The sequence below is a fragment of the Cannabis sativa genome, chromosome 4, assembly GCF_029168945.1.
Source record: "Cannabis sativa cultivar Pink pepper isolate KNU-18-1 chromosome 4, ASM2916894v1, whole genome shotgun sequence".
In the NCBI taxonomy this organism is placed as follows: Eukaryota; Viridiplantae; Streptophyta; class Magnoliopsida; order Rosales; family Cannabaceae; genus Cannabis; species Cannabis sativa.
Genome location: NC_083604.1, coordinates 72896408 through 72920879, shown reverse-complemented (window position 1 = coordinate 72920879; position 24472 = coordinate 72896408). Strand labels below are relative to the sequence as shown.

At 35.8% G+C, this 24472-nt stretch overlaps 2 protein-coding genes across 3 annotated transcripts; one reads left to right on the top strand and one right to left on the bottom strand.

Moving 5' to 3' along the window:
- The first annotated feature begins 8399 nt into the window (after positions 1-8399).
- On the top strand, positions 8400-9862 carry LOC115712174 (ethylene-responsive transcription factor RAP2-10). The gene is made up of 2 exons (XM_030640424.2): positions 8400-8682; positions 8784-9862. The coding sequence occupies exon 2, from the start codon at positions 8932-8934 to the stop codon at positions 9523-9525; it is 594 nt and encodes a 197-aa protein (XP_030496284.1). The 5' UTR covers positions 8400-8682; positions 8784-8931; the 3' UTR covers positions 9526-9862.
- A 1243-nt stretch (positions 9863-11105) lies between these two features.
- On the bottom strand, positions 11106-15199 carry LOC115712173 (CBS domain-containing protein CBSX1, chloroplastic). 2 transcript variants are annotated; one of them, XM_030640423.2, is made up of 8 exons: positions 14636-15199; positions 13149-13236; positions 12974-13038; positions 12386-12434; positions 12167-12219; positions 11790-11905; positions 11637-11694; positions 11106-11533 (listed from the first exon to the last, which is right to left on the bottom strand). In XM_030640423.2, exons 1-8 carry the CDS (start codon positions 14870-14872, stop codon positions 11462-11464), a joined length of 738 nt encoding a protein of 245 aa, XP_030496283.1. In that variant the 5' UTR covers positions 14873-15199; the 3' UTR covers positions 11106-11461. The 2 variants fall into 2 exon arrangements, with proteins under 2 accessions (XP_030496283.1, XP_060970436.1); XM_061114453.1 differs by having other exon boundaries at positions 11106-11694; positions 14636-15009.
- Between the last annotated feature and the right edge of the window lie 9273 nt (positions 15200-24472).

Genomic DNA, 24472 nt, shown 5'->3' with positions numbered 1-24472 from the left:
TAGGTTAGATTATATATTAAATCTTAAATTTGAGTTAGTATAGAGTTATTTAAAGTGTTTTATTGTTGATTTGGTTAAGAGCTTCAAGCTTGAGGTGAACTCTAACGGTAGATTTTTTATTGGTGATGTTATTAAGTTATTTGAGTTGTAATATTTGATGTAACTATGATATTGGACTGTTCTGTGAAGTTTAGTATCATTTGGTTAGGCTTATAGTGGTTTTGAGAAGCATAAAAATTGAGTTGTTGTTTGCTGGGAAAAACGACATAGAAGTTCGGAAACTTGTGCATAGAGGCAGTTCTTACCAGAATCTACAGCACGCTGACACAGGGCATGAATTTCAGGGGTTTCTTCCCTATGATTCCACATAAACTGTGCTAAAGCGGAAAAAGAATCATAAAAGGAAATTAGTGCTTGTTGTCTGTCCATCTTCAAATTTCTTCCTTTCTTGCACCTTGCTCGCGGAGCGGCATACCGAAAAAAAGAAGGCTCGAGAGACCAGCCCATAGGTTATCCCTACAGCTACCTTGTTTTGCCACCGAGACCAACCACACCTATAATTCTACACACTAGCCCTCTCTTTTTACCTCTTTCATCCACTTTACAAGTTGACGGAAAAAGTAGACTATTTCCAGTAAAACGGTAAACTGTTTTACATGGCAGAAAAATGGCTTGCCGTTTTTCCATACAGTCTACCATTTTTGGTGAAGCTCGGGAATCTCAATTTTTGTGTTTTCTCGATATTTAGAATATTACCACGCTATTTATCAATAGGGAAATTTCTGCTTTTAAATTTAAGACCTAGAACAGATTAGATCAAGTTGTTAATTAATTTACTATTATTGTGACGTAGGGTCCGAGATCATCGTCTATTCTCCACTCAGGTTGGTCAGTACACCTGAATAAGGATTTGAGATAAGAAAAATACATTTGTACCGCTTAGAATGTCGAGATAAGATACAATTATTATCGTTTGTGATTCAATTATTGTCAATTATAAGACATAGTAATTACTGTTTTACAAGAAAGAGTCATTACTCTCAATTGAAATCGTTGTTAGGTTTCTTACTTATTGGTTACCTTATTAGGTAATGATAGTGACACTGAATGCCTGGTTAAGCTTATCAGGGTTGCCTCATTAGACAACAATGAAAAGGGTTATTTTATGAAGTAACAAATATAACTTGTATTATTAAACAAATACCTGTGTAGAATTGGATTGTTATATATGTGATTATTTGTACTGCTTATTTATGATTATCTTTTACTTTTCTTGCTAAGTCTTTATGACTCATGGGTGCTTTATGGTGCAGGTAAAGGCAAGGGTAAATTAGGTTAGCCATGAGTCAGCAGTCTTCTCTAGTAAATGTACATATCAACTTATCCAACTTGCAGTGCGAGTTGTTAGAATATGTTTTTGGCACTTTGACTATATATTATTTTGATATAAAATTTGAACAAAACCTTTTGTAAAACTTTTGTAACAGGGGATCCCCGAAAAAATATTTATATCGATGTAACCCTTTTAATTTATAAAAGCACACACGTGACATCCTTAGAGGTTAGGGCATTACATAAGCAACTATTTTTTCTCCTTTTGTTTGATATTCTCCATATATTTTGTTTACCACCAGCTGGAAGTTGTTGTAAACTTCGATATTTTTTGGCTCCGACTTCCTTGGCTAAGTGTAAGTTGATAATCACTGCTTCATTCTCTGCCTTGTTGTTAGAGGCAGCAAACTCAAATCAGAGGGCATTTTGTAGCTAGAGCCCTTGTGAGGAAATGGGCATTATCCCTACCTTTCTCATTCAAGGCTCCGTCAACATAAATCTTCCAGACTTCTTAGTCTAAAGTTGGTTCTTCCGGATCATTGTTTATCCTGGTGCATTCCACAATAAAATCTTTTAAGGCTTGTCCCTTAATGGATATTCTTGGCTGATATTGTATATCAAATTGATTGAGCTCCATTTCCCACTTCAGCAATCTCTATGAGGATTCTGGCTTTTGCAAGACCCACCAGAGGGGGTGGTTCGTGAGTACTTTGATAGTTTGATGGCGTGGGCCTGAAAGTACAGTCTTAACTTCCTTGAAGCTATCAATAAGAAATAGAAAAACTTCTCTATCATCGGATACCTGGACTCCGTGCCCAGCAATCTCTTGCTTACATAATAGACTAAAAGTTGTACCCTTCCTTCTTCTCGCACTAGTGCGACGCTGATGGCTTGAACAGACACTTCCATATACAAGTAACAGTTCTCCCTTAATTGGGTTGGACAACACTGGAACTCTGATCAAATGTTCCTTCAACGTCTGGAAGGCCTGCTCACATTCAGTTGTGCATTCAAATTGCTTGCTTCCGCGTAAGGCGTTAAAAAATAAATTGTATTTGTCTGTTGATTTGGACACAAACCTGCCAAGAGTAGCAATCCTTCCAATTAAACTCTGCACGTCTTTATGATTTCTTGGGGAAGGCATGTTTATAAAATCCTGAATCTTCTCCGGATTGGCTTTGATTCCTCAGAAGCTAACGATGAAACCCATGAATTTCCCTAAGGAGACTCCAAAGGTGCACTTCTTTAAGTTCAGCTTCATACCATACTTCCAAATGATAGAAAATGCTTCTTCTTGATCATTGTTGTGCTCCCCAGCTGTCTTGGACTTGACTAACATGTCATCCACATATACTTCCATGTTCTTTCTCAACACATCCTTGAACATCTTATTAGCTAGTCGTTGGTAGTTGGCTCTGGCATTCTTCAGCCCAAAAGGCATGACCAAGTAGCAGTACACACCTTTGTCCGTTTGGAAATTAGTGTGCTCTTGATCTGCCACGTGTATTTAATTTTGATTGTAGCCTGAGTACGCATCCATAAAATTGAGTAGTTTATATTCAGATGCATCGTCTACCATCTAGTCTATGTGCGGAAGTAGGAAACAATCTTTTGGGCATGCTTTGTTCAAGTCAGTGAAGTCTATGCACATCCTCCAAGTCTCATTTGGCTTAGGGACAAGTATTGGATTAGCCACCCGTACTAGGTAAAGTGCTTCCTTGAGGAAATCTATGGCTGTTAACTTTTTGACTTTCACTTTGACGACTTTTAAGCGTACCGAATCAAGTGGCCTCCACATCTGCTTGACTAAGGTGACATTTTGGTCAATGTTCAGGGCATGGAAAATACCATTGGGAATTAATCCCTGTCATATCAACATGATTCCATGCCAAGATATCTTGGTTGCCATTGATTGTGGACACTATTTCTTCTTTTATGGCTGGAGGCAGGGCTCAACCTACTTTTATAACCTTATTGGCATATATCTCACTGATTCTCACTTATTCCATGTCTTCTATTGGCTCTATCATTCTTTCTACCCCCATTCGGGGGTCTAGCTCGTCTTCTTTCTAGGCCACCCCTGTTATAGCTAGGAAGGTGCCTCAAACATTAGTTCTTCAATTTCTTCTCTAACCATAAAAATTGAAATGGACGAGGTGTTATAACACTTTCACACACTTTTTCGATCACCTTTCACTATCCCAATACTTTTATTATCACATGAAAACTTCATCCATACGTGTTGGATAGAGTTTACTGCTCCAAATTCAACTAGGACAGGTCATCCCAGAATGGCATTGCAGGTGGGTGGACAATCCAGCATAAAAAAATGTGTAGTACTTGAAGGTCGTAGAAGTATTGCTTCCATTTATCCTTATTTTCAGTGTAATCGGGAGTTGGATCTTCTCCATTTGAAGTAGTGAGTCTCCATTAAAGCCCTGAAGTTGGATCTGGAAAGGTGATAAGTTTCCTTCAGTTAATCCAAACGCTTGAAACGTGACCTTGAATAGGATGTTGACCAAACTTCCATTGTACACTAGCATTTTGAATACTCTTTTGTTGGTGATTTAAGCCTCGATCACCAAAGAATCATTATGGGGAAAGTACATGTGCCTCATGTCTTCCTCTACGAATGAAATAGGCAGACCCATCATCCATGGCCTTTGAGTTGGTGTTTGTACTAAGGCACAAACTTCCCCTTCCTAGCCAAGCTCATTGAGATATCTTTTTTGAGCATTTCTTGTACCACCGACAATATGTGGACCTCCAGATATCGTGGCCACATGACTATCTACAGGTGGTAGAGCTGTCCCCGGTGGTAGGGGTGAAAATCGGTCAGTTATGGTCGGTTTTTATAAATTTATAACCAACCGGTCAATTACGATTTTTATTTTACAAGAACTACCAACCGTTTAGAAATTATAACCGTTTACAACCAACCGTACGACTTTTGGCAGTTTTTAGTGGTTTTTCAGTTTGGTGATTTTGGATGGTTTTTTGGCGATTATAGGTGGTTTTTGGCAGTCTATGGCGATTTTTAGCGGTTTTGATATTTTTTGGTTTAACCATTTTTTTATTTCGAAACCTGAAACTGACCGCCATATCAAAAAAAACCATAACTGAAACTGACTGCCAAATTTGTTGATGACGTGGAACCAAAAATTCGGTTACAGTCTGATCGATTTGATGGTCAGTTTCAGTTTTTCAATTTTTATGAACACCTACCCGGTGGATAACGGTTTCCTAGTACGAAAGCTTGGATGTTTCCAGGAGCTTGGACATTTGGGAGCCCTTGAGAAGCTTAGATTCTCGGAGCTTATGGATAAACCACTCCTTGTTATCTGGGAATTACCAATTATCCTTGACCTACCATTGGTCCTATATAAATGATAAGAATTCTTACCCACTTGTGGAGGCATTTGTTTTTTATGAGGTTCTCCATTTCATCATTCAGGTGGTCACATTCGTTAGTGGTATTCCCAACATCACTATGATATTCGTATCTCTTACTAGGATCTTTCTTATGTTTAACCCCCTTTTACATCTGTGGGGGCTTTCGGTAGTGGACTGAGTTGCATGTACCCCTGTATACATTTTCTCGCATGTCAACTAAGTTGGTATACTCAGTATACTGGGGTTCATATCCCTTCCTTTATTTCTTTGGAGCCTCACTCTAACTCTGGCTCTTCCAGTTTCTCTTATTCTGTGACCGGCTCACTCCTGCCTCCAAAACTTTTGCATGTTGGTTTCTTTGTGCCTATTCGGGAGCACCACTATATCTAGTATGTGTTGCTCTAAAACTAAAGAAACTTGTTGTTGGAGGCGCATACCCCAAGGCAGTAGGTTTATAAATAGATGTCATTGTGTATTGGGTTTCGGGAGGGAAAATAGATAGAGCTAGCAAGTGTGGTGCAGTCACGGAATTGTCAGCATTGAGTGATGGTGTCAGAGCCACTCCAAAGACTCTAGTATATGTTTCCTCCAAGCTAATGAATCCTTGGGCTCTTATCAAGAAAATTGACAATGTGTCAGCCCTCTTCGTTTGCATTTCATTCCAAAATAAGGACCCTGCTGTAATTCTTGATTATAGAGCCACCAACTTCATATTGTTATTTACTTTAGTTTTAGCTACCGCTTCCATCATTCAATGGATGTATGCCTTGAGACTTTCTCTAGGTTACTGTTTGATGTCAATCAACAAACTGACCTCATAACAAAGTCTTTTGTAGCGATAAATTGTTTCTAGAACACGAATTATAGGTCATTTAAGCTCTAGATGGAATTTAATGGTAATCATTTCTACCAATCCTCGATAGACTTGGATAATGTCAAAGAGAAGCATAGAAACTTTGTATCTTTACCGACCTACGCCACTTACATCAGTCTATTGTATTTTAATAGATGGTCTCTGTGCCCTTCTTACCTTCAGACAATTCTATTTGTGACATCTGGAAGTTTTTTGGTAGTTGCACCTCGATAATTCCCTTCACATATGGTTTCAGATCTTCATCTTTTGAATCAGACGCGGATCCACTTTTCTTCCAGTCCAAGCTATCTAATCTTCCAGCCATCTTGTATGATCGTTCAAATGTTCATGTCCTCGGATTCTATCATTAATGCTATTTCACATATCGTATCTGCGAGGTATGGCTTTTTCACCCTTCGCCCTTGCTCTTTTCACAATTAAGTGGGCCTTGAGTTCCACTGTAGACATGTTATCTTCAAGGTCTAGGTCCTCTACCTGAACATGTTGGTTAATAGAATCACCGGGGTGGTTTTTCGATCCCCGAACATTGGGACCGTGCACCTGAGTGCCTAGACCATTATCCTGCACGACTCTGCTCCACGAATTGATCGGTTGACCCAGCCTTGGGACATGAGCGTCCCTGTCTTTCTGCATGGGTTGGTCAATTGTGGTTCGCATGTTTTGTGGAACATTGTTCGTGGGTTTTTGTTGGTGATCACTAGGGGTGTTCATCAAACCGCTCGCACCACACCGCACCACAAAAAAATGCGGTTTGAAATTCTTTGCGGTGAGGTCGCGGTTTGAATTTTTCCTAAACCGTGCGGTGTGGTGTGGTTTGCGGTTTTGAATTGTTTATATGCGGTTCAAACCGCACCGCACCGCACATTATAAAAATACAAATTTTTATATTTATTTAGGTCCAATATGTGAATGTTCAACCCAAATTATACTAATTATTATATTATTGAAACTTAATTTTTTATATATATATTTAAGTTAAGTCTTATGGTTTTTTTTACATGTGTTGCTCAAGTTTAGTTGTATTTGTGATAGTTTAATTGTTGGTGATAGTCTAAACCGCAAAAACTGCAAAATCGCACCGCACCGCACCATTTTTTACGATGGAGTTTTTGCGGTTTTTTAGTTTCGCGGTGTGGGTGCGGTTTGAGAAATTGGAAAAACCGCATGTGCGGATTGGTTTGAAAAAAATGGTCAAAAACTGCACCACCCGCACCGCGAACACCCCTAGTGATCACCCATGACACCTTTTCCTTTATCGTTCACTAGAATAGACGGTCCAGCTGCAGGGTTGTTGATCTTCTCAGCTGAGGGATTTTCATCGGGGAGATTAGTGTGAGCTTACAAGCATGCAAGAGCCTCCTACATTTGACGTCAGACCTCCTCTTCTTCAGCTAATCTCCTTTGGGTGTCTTCCATTTCTTGCTGGAGTTGTACTACTTCAGGATTTGTCTCGTAGTACTCTTCTTCATAATCTTTGTTGTGATTTTGTCATTCCCATAAGTAGATATAAAATATTGTATTTGTATAGTTTTAATTGAAAAAAGGACAATGGACTAAGAGGTAAATACAATTTTGGACGTCGTGTTTTATAAAAGATAATGATTAGACTTTCTGTTTTGTTAAATAACAATTCAAATCTTGTATTTTTTAAAATAATATAAAATAAATATCGAGTTTAATTTTTATCTAATTAAAAAATAATAATAATCTGAAAGTATTAGGATCAAATTAATTATATTTTATATATATTCGTGGTTTCATGTTGGTTATAATAAAACAAATAACAAAAGTTAAATTCAAAGTCTAAATTGTCATTTAATAAAACAAAAAGTTAAATCAATAACTTTTATTAAATATAATATTTGCCCTAAACCCTGATAACCTATCTATAAAACACTTATTTTCGTAAGAAAATTATCCCTTTAAATTGTTCAAGTTTAAATCTCATCTTCCAATATTGATATATGTTGATTTCACTTTTTAATTACCCAAAGAAAGAAAAAGAGATATTTTTAAATATGCAATTCCCAAAATCATACTATTAATTCACGTCTGCCCTAAGACTTTTTACAGTAAAAAATTTTTATTCCACCTTCAACAGAACCAATCACTTTTCAACCTGGTAAATCTGAAAAGTTAAAAAAAAATGTCAAGAAATACAATAATTAAGAATTTATTTTTAGTTTTATTTTTATTTGTATTTTTTTTTTTTTTTGTATAGAACAATAATTAAGAATTAATAATTAATAATTTATTTATAAATAGATGCTAACAAGCAACAATGATGTTGACATTATAAATATATTAAGCCGCCCCCTGAAATATTAATAATAAGATTTCATTTTCAATATTAATTAGGCCAATTAGAATACGAATTGACCATATTACCCCTAATTGATCCCAAAAATAACATTGTATTAAAAGGACAAAAATGCCCATCCACTCAAATCGTTATTGCGTAGAGGGAAAGTCAATTTCTAACGGTATCTATCCACCGACCACCGACCTACCCTTTGCCACCTCTCTCTAACAAATTAGAACAAAAATTATTTCAGAAATAAAAATTTTAAATAATTAATCTAAATAATTTTTAAAAAATAAAAATAAAAAATTAATTGCTTACCGTGAAAATTGACATTTCTTTTTTCTCAACCTTTGAATTCCACCTCACCTGCCCACATAAGACACCACCCATAACCCTACCACCACCACTCGGTAATTAATAATAATCAAAAAAAAAATTAATATTATTTGTTTTAATAAATAAATAAATAAATCGAATTCCTTTTTCACTTGGGCAAAACAGAGACCTCATAATATATATATATCTAATAAGTTTTTACAACCTGTGTTTCTCGGACGAAGTCCTCAATACCTATTACTAATTAGGAAATCCAAATATTTATTTTTTTCCACATATTTATAAATTACATATTTGTGAGATTGTGTCGGTGAATTTGGATTTTCTGATTAATATTATTATTATTTATTTTATTTCATTTTTAAATAAAATTGGGTCGGAAGAAATAATCAACGTGGAGGCTAACCCAGATGACAAACATAGTGGCCAAGTAGCATGAGAGGTCTCCTCTTCTTCTTCTTCTTTTCAGTTTTGTTTGGTTTTTAAAAAACCAAACTTTTTATTCTTCTCTTCCCTAACCTGGCTCTGCCTCTACTGGTTTAGATTTTTTACTTGCTTATGAAGATTCAACCACTGCCCACTATTTCTTAGACCCAAATTCGAACTGGGTCGGTCTCAGAATCAAGAAATATTAACCAAGAGAAACGAGACAACAAAGTATTAAAGGAAGAATCTTGAGGTGGAGCCGGAGATGGAGACAGCTGGACCGCCGCCGAGAGAAACCACACGGAAAAGAACTGCAGCCGGAGGCGGCGGAGGTGGTGGTGGCGGCGGAGGAGGAGGAGTAGGAGAGAGGCAGTACAAGGGTATAAGGATGAGAAAGTGGGGGAAGTGGGTCGCTGAGATTAGAGAACCCAACAAACGTTCGAGGATTTGGTTAGGTTCTTACTCAACCGCTGTGGCGGCGGCTCGAGCTTACGATACGGCTGTTTTTTACCTAAGAGGACCATCGGCTCGGCTTAATTTTCCTGAGCTAGCTCAAGAAAGCGGTGGATGCGGCTGCGTGGCCGCCGCCGACATGTCGGCGGCTTCAATTAGAAAGATGGCGACTGAGGTCGGCGCCAGAGTGGACGCGCACCAAGCCGCTTTACGCCATCATCATCATCATAATCATATTCACCATCTTCACCACAATCACAACCATAGCCAGTCGGATTCAGGGGAAGGCGCCGTCGAGGAGGAGATAAAACCTGGAACCGGGTTATTGAACCGACCCGACTTGAATAAAACGCCCGAACCGGAGAACTCGGACGGTGAGTTGGAGTGGGATAGGAACTCGGATTAGGGAAAAAGAAAAAAGAATTTTAAAAAAAAAAAAGAGCAGCCTTTTTTTTTGGTTTTGCTAACGTGCGCCGAATGAGGTTATGTTTTTTTGACGGCTGAAGAAATGATGACGCCTTCTCCACTTTCATTAATTGAAGTTGTAGTTTTTCCCACTTCCACTCCCACTCTGCTATCTTTTTCTTTACTTTCCTCTTTAGTTTTTCTTTTTTTGGTTGAATTTTTTAGTCTTGTAATTTGTATGTCGACCAAGAAATTTTGGCCTTTGTAAAAAGTGATTAAGCAAAAAAAAAAATGTAAATTAGCTTTAGCAGAATCAAGTATATTTTCCACCTTTCTTATTTTAGTTGTTGTTAATTTTTGGTTTAATCAGGTTTAGTCTTTATAACTATCTGTGTTTTTGAGTCTTTTGTTCTTTAAGAAACCCAATAAAACAGGGTTAATTTTTAGGAGCCAATAAACACCTTTAAATTTGAATAAAGGACAGTGATAACAGAAGAAGAAGAAGAAGGAGAAAATTAATAAGGGCCTACAATATGGCATTTTGGTACAAAGAACCAGACTAACCACTAAAGCTATGCTATAATATAAGTATTATAAATATAAAGAGGATAAGATTTTTGAGAGTTAGGTATTTTCTGGTTCTTATACTGTAGGTGATTGTGAATTTGGGGCTTGTTGTTGTGGTGGGGGCAAATGAGCTAAGAAAAAAGAAAGATTGCAGGTGGTGCACCCATCATCATGATGATTGTTACCACTTGATTGGTTTTTGTCTCCCATGGGGATTGGGGTTCAAAATTATTTTTTTTTTTAGCAAAGGTGGTCAAAATAACAAAGCCCTTCAAAGTCTTTAGTTACTCCCCACTACAAAGACAATGATAATATCAGGAGGAGCTAGCTATACTATACTAACTAGTTTCTTTGTTTAAAATGGCCTAGAAAAAACAGAGTTTTTGATTTGAGCTGTAATCCATGTTTTGGCTAACAACTCCCAATCCCATGCTAACTTTCCAGTATAGGACAAGTATTTGGTCCTCAATTACCGGAACATTTCATGTTATTTTCTATGTTACAAGATATATTTATATATAAAAAAACTTATTTACATTGACAAACAGCTTCCCAAATCTCAATGATGTAGATGTTCTAGGAAAAGGAATATGTTTCTTATCTCAACCGTTTTACTTTACCCTTGTTTTTCTTTTGTAAGGTCTTTACCCTTGTTAAGTGCTAACCTCGAGTTAAATGACTAATATATATTTTCTTTCAATTAGACAATCATTTCATTCATATAAACTATATCAACATATAGTTTAATAAAAAACATTTGCTTATCAATTTCACATTGTCAACTTTCTACCCTCAGCCATTTTTGTCAACTTTATAGCTCAACAAACCAGTACTTGGATCTTGGTTGAGCAACTCCTGTTCCTTCTGTTCAACCACTCACAGTACTAAAACCGCTTTATAAATATATATATATATATGCAGATACAGTGTTAACTAATAACTACACACCACATGCAATGCAATTCTTCCTCTACTTAACACTGTTGACTATCATAACTAAATCACTGAATTCAATTTTTCTGAGCAATTGAGATATTATAAAAGTATATATAGTAGCATGATATTACAATGTAGCTAAGTCTAATAATAATAATTATAACAATAATATGACACATAATTCATAGTTTTTTATTCCTCTTATTTCTTTCTTTCTTTCACCTCCAAGGAGTGGTGGGGGTTGACAAGCATGGGTCCATTTAACTTGGAATTCAACAGTTGTATCATTAATGTTGAGAAAAATGTTGCTGACGTTTTTATACAGACATAGACCAAAATTGTACATATCATAAAGCAGCCAACCTCTTCTAGAATAAAGCACTTTGAAGAGCTTCTTACTTGGAATCTCTACTAACAATCTCTCCATGTCCCTACTATTCTTTTTCAATGGCACGTTTCATTTGAAGAGCAGCTCTTACTACGTTCCCTCTTGTAATAATCCCAACCTTAGCAGAATAAACAAGTCGATTGTTAGAAGACCAGTCGAAAATTGAAAACATGGTGGGAAGATTGAACATTGAAAGAATAAAAAAGGATTGCATCTATTACCAGTTTTCCATCAGCATCTACAACTGGAAGTCGACGGTATTTCGTTTCGAGTAGTAATCTGGCATTTGATGTAATATGGAAAAATTGATGTTTAGTTTTTATCTAATGGGTGAATTGAAGTTAGAAGAGATAGAGATAGCATGAAAATAAAACCTAGCAGCATCCTCAAGGTTAGTGGTCTCGCGAACAACAACAGGAGCTGGGGTCATCACGTCGCCAACCACCTTGCCATTAGTTTTACTGAGCAAGTTCTGCACCTCGTTAAAAGTCTGCGGTAAAAATTACAGCAGGAGCACTTTGTGAGACTAAGTTAAATTTGATGCCCACTCAAAATGATATTTACCATAAAAGCACAGTAAAGATAGTGGAGAACAACTAAAATCTATATGAACTCTAAATATAACTTTCTCAAATACCCTTCAAATAGAAATTTAAACGAAACTCCTCATTAAAAAGTTGAAAATAATTTTGACAATCAGCTGTATTAAATTATTAAACCTTAAGAAAGAAAAAAAAAACATTTCACTTACTTTCCAAGTGCTGTCTACTTCAGGGAACATACCCGTGTCCTGTCGTCCACCACCTATTTTGAAAATTAGGACATTGTGAATTATGTAAGGGATGACTTAAAGCATACACAAACTTTCCAGCCTCGTAGTGTTTTAAGTTGCCTAATACTAAATACCCATAAGCAAATTTCCAATACAAGGCCCAATTATATAGCAAACAATAGTTTTGTAATCAATTACCGAAGATAGAGTCCAGTGCTAGCAAGTCGTAATCAGAAACAAGACCAACCTGCACCAACAAAGAGCCTTCAAAATTATTTCAAACACCAGTCAATTCAATAAGCATTTTATTAAAAAATAGGGCACACCCAAATGAATAACAAACATATGTAATTCGGAACTGTGATGCAGAACTTTGAATAGTTGACACACAAATTTGGAAACTTCAAAAATAATACTTGAAGATTGTAAAAATTGCATGCACCATTTAGTCCTATATCAAAGAAGATACCAATCAAAATTTCACAAACATGTATTTAGCCTATAAGTATCAACTTCAAGGTTATTTCAAACTTCAGCACTTATGCATAACCTGACTTAGGGCCAGCATAAGTATCCCATTCTTCAAAATTTAGAATAGACTCATTTGATTGATCAAATTCTGAATTAAATGTATGCTTTCCAATATTGTAAATTAAAATCATTTGACAGTCTGGAACTAGAATCTAAAGAGAGTTGAGCCAATTAAATGATACATGAGCACACATCTTTGGATTCACTAATATATATTTACTAAGATAAATGACCTCGTAGAGAAAGGTAAATTACCAACGTCCAATCCTCATCAATCACAGGAAAACCAGTGATTCTGTTCTCCACAAGAGTTTCTAATGCTGTAGCAACAACACCACAAGTAAATATGTAAGAAAAGATTTAAGAAAAAATAAAAGGAAAAGAAAATTTGCAAGTAGAGTAAAATGATCAGACAAAGTATGAAAAATACCTTCATCAACAGTGGTTGTAGGCTTCACCACATGCAAATCATCTTTTGTTGTCATAAAATCACCAACAGTATAGACTCCACTTTTTGCCTGAACAACATATGTAAATTTTACTCAGCAAAAAAAATATATGTAAACTTATAAGTTAAGAAAATGGAATTGAATGCCAAAAAAGGTAAGGGGCAAACCACAACTCAATGAAATATACTATTTCAAAGTTAAAGCTGATCACGTGTGCTTCATAGGTGGGTGAAAGGAAAGTGAGGATTCATAAATATATTTTGAAGTACCATTGTTGCTTAGCAAACAAGGTTTAGTGAGAAAATTAGGCAGTGTATCACAAATTTTCATTTTAAGCAAATTTTCCATTCTTCCAAGTGTGTTTAGAGTTCGTTGTACAAATAAAACCTTCTCACTCAGTACCAAACACAATTAATAGAAAAGTACAGTCTCCATTCTCCTTCTCTCCTCCCTTTCCTTCATATCTCCCTCCCTTAATACAAACCTAAGGTATATATACTATATTATCACCAAAATTGAATCTTTGGTTTACAGTGACAAGTTAAAGAACCCATCTAAATAACACCTCTCTTAATTATTGTCCTTTTTTCGACGAGGCACCTCCCAATATCCATCCAACACAATATTTGGAGGCCATAAAGAAAAAAACATTATAGAATAAATAAGATTTTGTTTTCCATGAACTATGACACTTATTTTATTTTATTTTTTTTGTGAAAAATTCTACTTGAACTTTGGAAATAATTGCAAGCTTGCCTCTTTTGTTGTATTTCATTCATTTTTGCAAACAGTATCCTGGTGTAACACTGATCAATCTACTGCAATTCGAGAGTCCAGACAAAAAATAATTTCATAAATAATACTATTTAACGATAAAATTTGAGATTGTGTATCTACTTAAGTTCAGCCATTCTCTTTCTCTCCTCTTTCCTTCATATCTCCCTCCCTTACCCCATACCAATACAACCTATGGTACACTATTACTATATTATCACCAAAATTGAAGCTTTGGTTTGATTTGCAGTCACAAATTAAAGCAACCATCTAAATAACAACTCTCTCTTAATTCTTTTCCTTCTCTTTAAAAAAATATAGGCACCCCGTAATGGCTAATCCTACAGTATCCAACAATTTTTGGAGGCTAAAAAGAAAAATTTATGTAAGTGATTAGGAGAGGGGCTCGAATCTGAGAGGAGCAAACCACAAACATGACCGTTTGATTTGAGATACCCTTACTCTACATTGAAAAGACTCCAAAACTAACACATTCCCAAGTTCCTAGACTACTTACGCTACACCAACTCATTTCGACAAAACTACACTAACCCATCAAAATAAATTTACCAACATACACATTTAAACAGTCTTCTAACTTCAACCTTGGAAGAAAACTCCTTTACAGAAAAGTAAAATTATGCGAAAAAATTAACAAAAACATCAAAGAGGAAAGTGGGTTAGAATGATGTACCGGTACAGAATTGGCTGTCAAGGTGCTGTTAGCAGCGACGAGGGAGGACCTACGGAATCGTAAGAGGAAATCGGAAGACGTGGCGTTGGATAGGGAGGGAAGAAGCCGGGGAGCGAGAGGAGATAGAAAGGGATATGGGAGACGGGAAGTGAAAGGAGAAGAAGAAGAAGGTTTGGTGGTGAGGTGAGCGGTAGCCATGGCCATGGATAGAGAATCAGCAAGTGGAATGGAGCCCATGGTTAGTTGGATTTCAGCTTGAATTCTGCTTTGGAAAACCAACCGAAGAAAGGGTTTCAAATTCCAGAGCTTCGTTTCCTTTCCTTTCCAGTCCAAAACTCCCAGAAATCTACAGATTTTATTTCTTTTTATTATTATTATTATTATTATTAAAATAAATAAATAAAATAAAAATTGAACAAGTAACCGACTTGGCAACTTGCTTGACTGATAGTGACCATTAATCGTTTATTTGTATTCTTTCTTTTTAGTTGTTTAGGATTTTTGTTCCCAAACAATAATTTATACTGATGTTAATGGTATGTTTACTTAGACTTCATCAGAATAGAATTGAATTACTATCAATCAGATTTATGAATTTAGGTGTCGTTTGTTAATATTTTTGTTTTTTAATTTTTTAATCACAAAATGAAAGTAAAATTTTTGTTTTTAAAAAAATTTTTTTGAAAAACAAAAATGCGTTCTGTAACCACTTTTATTTTTCAATTTTAAAAACAGAAAACAAAAGTGTGTTTTGTAAAGTTTATTTTTATTTTTATTTTTTGATTTTATTTAAGTCGGGTCTAGGTCCGGAGTCGAATTCGGGTTCAAGTCAAAAGTCAGGTTTAGCGCCAGGGCCGTAGGGAGGGGATTTGGGTCCGGGTCTGGTCGTAATCCAAAAGATTGATTAAGAAAAAAAACTGTTTAAAAAAATATTGAAAGTGATTTTTTTTGTTTTTAAAATTTTGATTTATAATTATAAAATTAAAAAGTAAAAACAGTTTTATAGAACATGTTTTTGAAAAAATATTTTCACTTTTCTACTTTTAAAAACAAAAAACTGATTAAAAAAGTGTTACCAAACGCCACCTTAACTTGCAGAATTGAAATAAACAATATTTTAATTAATATGTTTACGGGCGTTTAGTATGAGGTGTTCAAAATAATTTAATTATAGGGTATTATGAAGGAGAATATGATTATAAAGAAATGTGTAAAGTGTGTTTGGTTGTGTAGGGTAATATCTAATCATATTCCCGTTAATTGAATTATATTGTTTGCTTGAGTACAGAAATCTTATATATTATTTTAAAAAATTACAATAAAAATATTTTTTTATTGTATCTATAGAATGTTAATTATACATAAAAATAAATAATTATTCATCAAAGAAATATATTTATTAGAGTAATTTACGGCAAAAACCCCTCAACTATCAATTACTTGCAAAAAACCATCCAACCTCATATTTTGGTGGGAAAACCCTCTAAAGTACTGTTCCGTTTACATTTTTAAGGTGTCGTCTGTCCATCTCGTTAAGTCCTAATTTTGCCCACGTGGCAATGACAGATCACTAAAAAATTATCCTATGTGGCCATATTTTACAAAATAAAAATATAAACTTTAAGAGTAATTTGCGGCAAAACCCCCCAACTATTAATTTACTTGCAAAAAATCATCCAAAAAACTTTAAAGTTTGATGGTTTTTTGCAAGTAAATTGATAGTTGGGGGAGTTTTGCCGCAAATTACTCTTAAATTTTTTTATTTTTTATTTTTATTTTTATTTTGTAAAATATGGCCACGTAAGATAATTTTTTAGTGACCTGTCATTGTCACGTTGGCAAAATTAGGATTTAACGAGGCTGGACATACAGCACCTTAAAAATGTAAACGAAACAGTACTTTGGAGAGTTTTCTCACCAAAATATGAGGTTTGATGGTTTTTTGCAAGTAAATTTATAGTTGATGGGGTTTTGCCGCAAATTACTCTATTTATTAATTAGAAAATATTAAATTTTATTGTATTTTTTATTAATTAAAATAAATATTTCTATATATCACTATGTTATTTATTTTTGTTCGCTATGTCATTTATGTACACCATTCTCATAAATTTTATTTATAATGCATATATATATTATTGCTAATAACATAAAAATAACTCAGTTATAAAAAAACCGATCTTACAGACTAAATCTATATATATCGTAATATTTTATTTATAATAAATTATAATATTAATGGTATTTAAATTTATTTATTTATTTAAAAATATTATTCAAATTAATATAATGGAAAGGAATAATTAATCCCACACTTTTTTAATGTATCAACATTGTAGAAGGATAATACTGCCAGCTATTATCAGTCAAACTATAACAATTTGTACCATTATATTCGTTAGAGTTGTTTTGTATATTCCTCTGTTCTATCTCTTTTATTGTTATTAGTTTGTTAATAACCTAGTCAATCTTTTCCTTGATTGTAGTATATATCAGTATTCCTTCTTGTAAATGTACACGCCTATATAAAGGCTCTTTATCAATTAATAATAATCAATTGCTTCCAACATTCACATGGTATCAGAGCACTTTGATCTTTAATTTTTTTTTCCCCCCCTTCGTGTTTCCATTCACCATTATGGCCACCAATCAATTAAATAATGCTCAAGATCCCACCAAACCTTTCATTCTTCTTCACCTTCCAAATACCATCAAACTCACATCTACTAACTATCTTGCTTGGAAAACTCAAATCCAGGCACAACTTTTGGGTCACGATCTTTATAAATATGTTGATGGCACTTTCCCTTCCCCTCCTGCTAATATCATCCCTCCCAAAATGTAGTGGGATGCAAATGGGTTTATCGTATCAAATACAAACCCGATAATACCATTGAAAGGTACAAGGCTCGACTAGTGGCCAAAGGCTTTCATCAGCGTTTTGGAATTGATTACTCTGAAACGTTCAGCCCAGTTATCAAGCCAACCACTCTTCGACTCATGTTGTCCCTTGCTGTTACTAATGGTTGGTTGATACGGCAACTTGATATCAACAATGCATTCCTACAAGGTAACCTCACTGAAGATGTTTATATGTCTCAACTCTCAACCTCCTGGTTTCATTGACAAAGATTATCCCACTCATGTTTGTAAACTCAAGAAAGCAATTTACGGTCTTAAACAAGCTCCCCGGGCTTGGTATCAGGAGTTACGTACATTCTTATTGAGTTTTGGTTTTCGCAACTCTGTGGCAGATTCATCACTTTTTCTTTATACACATGGTAATGTCACATACTATCTACTAGTGTACGTTGATGATATTATCATCATGGGTCCGACTTCTTCAACACTATAGAGTTTAATATCTACACTTGCGAATCGGTTTTCTCTAAAAGACTTGGGAGCCTTTTCGTATTTTCTTGGAGTGGAGGTACAACCTCACTCAAATGGCTTGTTCTTGTGTCAAAGAAAGTACATCAATGATCTTCTTGAACGTGCACAAATGGTAGATGCAAAATCAGTTCCCACTCCCATTGTTACTCATCCTCCTTTAACACTCAATGATGGTACGCCACTTGATAATCCAACTGAGTATAGGGCTCTTGTTGGTAGTCTTCAATATCTCTCTCTCACTAGACCTGATGTTGCCTTTACTGTAAATCGTCTCTCGCAATTTATGCACAAACCAACAGAAATTCATTATGGTGCACTCAAGAGATTGTTACGGTATCTAAATGGTACTTCTCATTATGGCTTAGTTATACATCGCAACTCTCCACTTCAACTTCATGCTTTTTGTGATGCGGATTGGGCTGGAGATCGTGATTCATACGTGTCCACTACTGGGTACATTGTTTACTTAGGTCGTAATCCTCTATCATGGAGTTCTAAGAAGCAAAAAAGCTTGGCTCGTTCGTCGACAGAAGCTGAATTTCGTGCAGTAGCATCTGCTACAGCTGAAATACTTTGGTTAAAATCGCTTCTCCAAGAGTTGGCTGTTGATATTCAGCCAGTTCCTAGCATATACTGTGACAATTTGGGGGCAACAAATTACTGTGCCAATCCGGTGTTTCATTCACGTATGAAACATTTGTTGGAAATTATTTTACCAGGATCTTAGATCTACTCACAAGTATGTTGATTAACACCCTAAATATGAACTTTCTAAAACGATGAAATAAACACATATAAAGTTTAGGAAACCTTACATTGGGTGCAGCGGAATAATATGACTCCTTCCGTTCAGATATCTAGCCCTTGATTCCTTTCTGTAGCAGAGCATTATCAATATTTGAACCTGGATCTCTTTCTCTGATTCTTTAGTGCTGAAACTCCTTCTTGCTGAAAGTCTTTCTTCACGATCTTCCTCACTATGATTGAGGTATCACTTGCTGTGTGTGGGCACTACTCTAACACTAAGAATTTCGAAATTTCAATGAAGAAGAAAGAGGAGAAGAGGTCGGCCAAAGATAGGGAGAGAGAGAGGCTCAGTTTTTTCTGAATCAGAAGTGTAATTTTCCTGAAGCCTTCACTATCTATTTATAGCATTCCACTAGGGTTAAGTTTGAATTATTTGACATTAAAATAATGAAAATATCAGTTTAAATTTCCTACAAAAGTGGCCGGCCCTATACAAGTGGATTTGGGCCTCACTTTTTGCAATTTTGCAGTTTTATCTTTTCTGCATCTGATTTTCTCAAAAACACCAATTTTCTAATTTAACCATTTAAATGCTAATTCTAACTATTTAATAACTATAAATAATTATTAAATAATATTGTCATTTATCATATTTATTAATTGAACCATACAAAGTATCATAATTAACAAATATGCCCCTAAAACTCTTTCTTTACAATTTTGCCCTTACTTAGTGAAAAATTCACAAATAGACATAGTCTAATTTGAGAATTGTACCAATAAGTAGATCAAGAATTTATTACTAAAATTCACTAACTTATTAATTCTTCGTTGAATCCACGCATAGAACTTAGAATTGCACTCTCAGTATATAGAATGCTCTATATGTTCCACCATATAGACACATCATTAGTTATCCATTGTTATAATCCTAAATTTGATCAATGATCCTCTATATGAATGATCTAAACTGTAAAGGGATTAGATTACCGTTACACCCTACAATGTATTTAATCCTTAAAACACTTAACCCCGTATAAATGATATTTCAGCTTATGTGAAATGAGATCTCCACCATTTATTTTCGTTTGGTCAAGCTCGAAGGAGATCATCCTTTACTTACTATTCGCCAGATAGAAGCTATAGATTCCATGTTTATGTTAGCGCTCCCACTCAATTGCACTACCGTGTTCCCAAAATGTACGTATCACCCTGACCTAAAAGTAGGCTTAACTAACAAATCAAAGAACACGAATAGCCTCTCGAGATCGAGCCTAATCATAACAGGATTAAGATCATTTGATCTAGGATCAACTAGGCGATATTGACTTGAATAGATATTACGGTAAGTTTAATAAATCTAAGTCAAAGTTCAATATCGGTCCCTTCCGATGCATACTCCATGCATCCAACCTGAGCTTTACTTTAACCAATGCTCTGGAAAGAACATAGCACTTCTCCAAATACAAGTAAACTCTGTTGTAGATTATCATATCAGTAAAACCCTATGTCTGATAAATCTAGGAAACTTTATTCACATAGTCATGTTTACTTTCCAATGTGTTGACAGCACAATAAACAGGATCAAGTATGTGAAAAGGGTTTCAGATGAATTTATACATTATGTACATATAATCATGAAATAAGTCATGTGAACCATGCAACATTAAATGTTATTTCTGATCTATATTAATAAGTAAATCTGATTATATTGAAATGAGTTTTATTTAGGGCATAAAATTCAACAACATTTAGCTTTGGCGTTTCATTTTGTTCGAGAAGAGGTTCAGCGGGGCTCACTTCGAGTTCAACAAATTTCTGGCAAAGACCAACTTGCGGATGCACTTACGAAACCACTTGCTAGAACACGCTTTCATGATTTGTTTTTCAAGATCGGTCTTGCTGAAAGGCCGTCCGTCTTACGGGGGCGTGTAGAAGGATAATACTGCCAGCTATTATCAGTCAAACTATAACAATTTGTACCATTATATTCGTTAGAGTTGTTTTGTATATTCCTCTATTCTCTCTCTTTTATTGTTATTAGTTTGTTAATAACCTAGTCAATCTTTTCCTTGATTGTAGTATATATTAGTATTCCTTCTTGTAAATGTACAGGCCTATATAAAGGCTCTTTATCAATTAATAATAATCAATTGCTTCCAACATTCACAAACATTACCCTCTTTAAGGGTATTTTTTTTTTATTAGTGGTTAAACTGGGAACCACACCCGCAAACAGACAGAGAACAAGCAAAGAAAAAAGGCCATAGACGGCCAAATAACAACCTAAAAAGGAATGGCTAAAGAAAAGCTAAAACAAAAGATAAGCTAAAACAAAACTAAGGAAACTAAACCGATCCATGACCATCTACACTTAACAGCTGCAGGGAGTCATCAAAATTGGCCAAATCGATAAACCCGAACTTGTTATTTCGATTTGCCCAATGAGCCACCGAATGGGCTACACCATTGCAGGTTCTTGGGGTCTAAATGATCTCCCAGAGATTTAACTTACCTGCAAATGAAAGAAACTTGTGAACATTGTCTTGGATATTGAATTGCAAATTGTGAATGTCCTTGGATTTGCTTTTCAAGGCAGCCACTGCGTTTAAGGAGTCACACTGAAAGACTATGTTTTTGTATCCAAGTTCCACTGCCACTGCTGCACTTTCACACACAGCAGACACCTCTCCCGGCAGTGGATCGCAGTGGTTCAGACGAAAGGAGGCAATTCTCAGGATGGTGCCCATGTTGTCTCGGAAAACAGCTGCCCCCGATGACTGATTCTGCCCTATAGCCACGTCTGAATTGCATGCCACCCATCCTTCAGGGGGGCTTCCACTCTGATTGAAGGGAGTGGAAGGAATCATTCGGAGGAGAGAGTTCTCGGAGTCTGATGTTGATAAAGTTGATTGAGATTGCAATGGGATTGGATTTTTTGTCATGAAGCCGCCCATTCCGCTCTCTCCATATGCTTTCAAAAATAATAGCAACCCCTTCCAATAATTGATTGAAGTTGAGATAGGATGGTCTGTTATTTGCATTCGAAAACCAGCCAAGCCAATCATCCCAGTTTGAAACAGAGACAACATCGGCTCTAAAGCTCCAACTACAACCGAACCAAATTGCTCTTGCGTATATGCACTCCCAAAATAAGTGAAAGTTGTCCTTAACAGAGGCAGAACAAAATGAGCATATGGTATCTTGAATGGGAACAGACAGGCTAAGTCTTTCTTTAGTTGGGATGCAATTAGCAAGAATTTTCCACCAAAACATTTTAAGGCGATTGTGAATCTTTGCTCCCCAAATGGATTTCCATTTCCTGTCCCCTTCCTCGCTGTGATTAACATTTTTTAGCATTCTATAAGCCGATTTGATTGAATACTCTCCACTAGGATTTGGCAGCCACAACCAAGAGTCATGTACGGTCCTCCCAGGAAGTGAGATGTTGAGAATACGTTTGGCATCATCATGTCGAAACCATCTCCTTATCAAATCGGCATTCCACTGATGATTAGTAATAAAATTACTTACCAAACTAATCCTTTCCGCATCATCTACACAAGGTATTGGTTGACGGATATCCCCTGGAACCCACGGGTCAAACCAGATTGAGGTGGAGTTGCCATCTCCAATTTTCCGACAAATGCCTTTTCCAAGATCCGTCCGCATACGGAGTATCGCTTTCCATAAGATTGAGTCAGACGGTTTGGCCTCCAATTCAAGGAAGTTCTGATTCTTGATGTACTTATCATTCATTACTTTGCGCCATAAGCAGTCTTCGCCGATAAGGATCTTCCAAGCCCACTTCATGAGGAAAGCTCTGTTCATAGTCTCTGTGGCGCGGAATCCCAGACCTCCAGCACTTTTCGGTTTACAAAGAAGATCCCAAGGTGCCAGATGGAGCTTCCGTTTTAATTCGGTATCACCCCACCAGAAATCCCACAAAAGTTTATCAACCTTGTTAGCCGTCGTAGAAGGGATTACATCAGAGGAGGCAACATAGTTTGAAAGGCTTGAGCCGACTGCCTTGATCAGGCAAGTTTTCCCAGCGCTTGACAGAAGCCTAACTTTCCAGCCCTGTATTCTTTTAAGCACCCTGTCGATTAAATGTTTCGTATCCTCCGTTCGCTTGACAGATCTAAAGAGGGGGATTCCCAGATACGTTGCTCTCCTGTTCATCTTTCTCATTCCAAGAGTCTGAGCAATTACTTGAGCCTTTCTACCTGCCACACCTCGCGAAAAGTATACGGAAGACTTTGAGAAGTTGATGGCCTGACCCAAGCAGTTACAGTAGTAGTTTAAATAATCCAAAAAGGATCTAGCCTCACGGACTGTAGCTTCTCCAAACAGAATGATGTCATCAGCAAACATCAAGTGAGTGACCGAGTCTCCTCTCCTTGTCAATTTGAATCCTTTAAGGAGACCATGATGCTCTTTCTCAATCAAAAGACGTGACAAAGTTTCAGCCGCCATGATGTAAAGAGTAGGGGACAAAGGGTCACCTTGTCTTAGGCCCCTCTCCGGATTGAATTTCCCTACTAAGGGAATGACATTTTCCAAACAAACAAGGTAATATTTAATATCACCATTCTCTTGCCAACATTAACCTCTGAAATTAAAGTTTTATATGTATGTAAAACTTTTATAAAAAAGTAATTAAATGAGAATAAAACTAATTGGTACATATAACTCCCAAAACATGATTTAATTTCAATTAAATAAAAATAAAAAGTCTTTCTTGTTTGTCCTTCCTCCATTGGACGTTTGCTATATTGATACTTCTCCCTCTTAAAAGTTTTGAGTTCGAACCCATGAATCCATAATTTCTTATTTTTTCCCATCTCTCCCTGACTGCTAAACTAGCCTTAGTGGTTCTCTATTTATTACTCTATCTTTTACATTTATTACTCCATTAATATCTCTGAGTCTTTTATTATTTCCCTTTTTAATCTTGAAGCTTGCTCAAAGCCCATTTATTGTTTTCTATTCGTCTTCCTTTTTTATAATCGTTACACCTAGTTTCCTCTTTCTTTTTCCTTCTTCTCCCAATGTAAAACCCAAATCATTACCTTCATACAAAATGCTTTTTCTTTCAAAATAGAGGTGGAGACTTGAAGATTGGAGCTACGATTGTACTTGTAATTATCAAGTCTACTGACTATAGGAAAGGGGATAGGGAAGGGGATGTGGCCAAGAGATCTTCAAGAAACGTCTTGAAGGGGTATCTCTTCATTCTATTTAAGGCAAGAACTAAGTATAATCTTTATCACTATAGTCTTTTATTTGATTACCTTCAAACTGGATGATTTTCTTATTAATGTCTCACATGCTCTTGCTTTAACTCTGGATGAAAATGATGTTTTTACCTTTGATGTTAACTCTTTAAATGATAATCCTAGTAATATCAGTCTCTTGCTTAAACTATTTATTGTCGAACACTTTAATCATGAATTCCTAATGAAAACCCTTTTTGAAATTTAAAAATTGCAATGTTGATTTCTTGTGACTGTGTCTCAACATTCTGATGAGCTTTTTTATGTTAATTTTGGGTGTGAGAGGGATAAAAGAAGAATCTTAAAGGGTCAACCATGGAATTTTGCACAAAGTCTAACCATTTTTGCCGCCCCCTGATAATTTTTTTCCTATAACTCCTAAAACCCTTCATTATGTGCCTTTTTGGATTCAGGTTTATGG

Excerpts from the sequence above, each read along its gene's own strand:
- LOC115712174 (XM_030640424.2), top strand. The coding sequence starts at position 8,932 with ATGGAGACAGCTGGACCGCCGCCGAGAGAAACCACACGGAAAAGAACT.
- LOC115712173 (XM_061114453.1), bottom strand. The coding sequence starts at position 14,872 with ATGGGCTCCATTCCACTTGCTGATTCTCTATCCATGGCCATGGCTACC. Across the intron at positions 13,237-14,635 it reads TGACAGCCAATTCTGTACCG|GCAAAAAGTGGAGTCTATAC; the intron begins GTACATCATTCT and ends TATGTTGTTCAG. Across the intron at positions 12,220-12,385 it reads AGCACTGGACTCTATCTTCG|GTGGTGGACGACAGGACACG; the intron begins GTAATTGATTAC and ends TTTTCAAAATAG.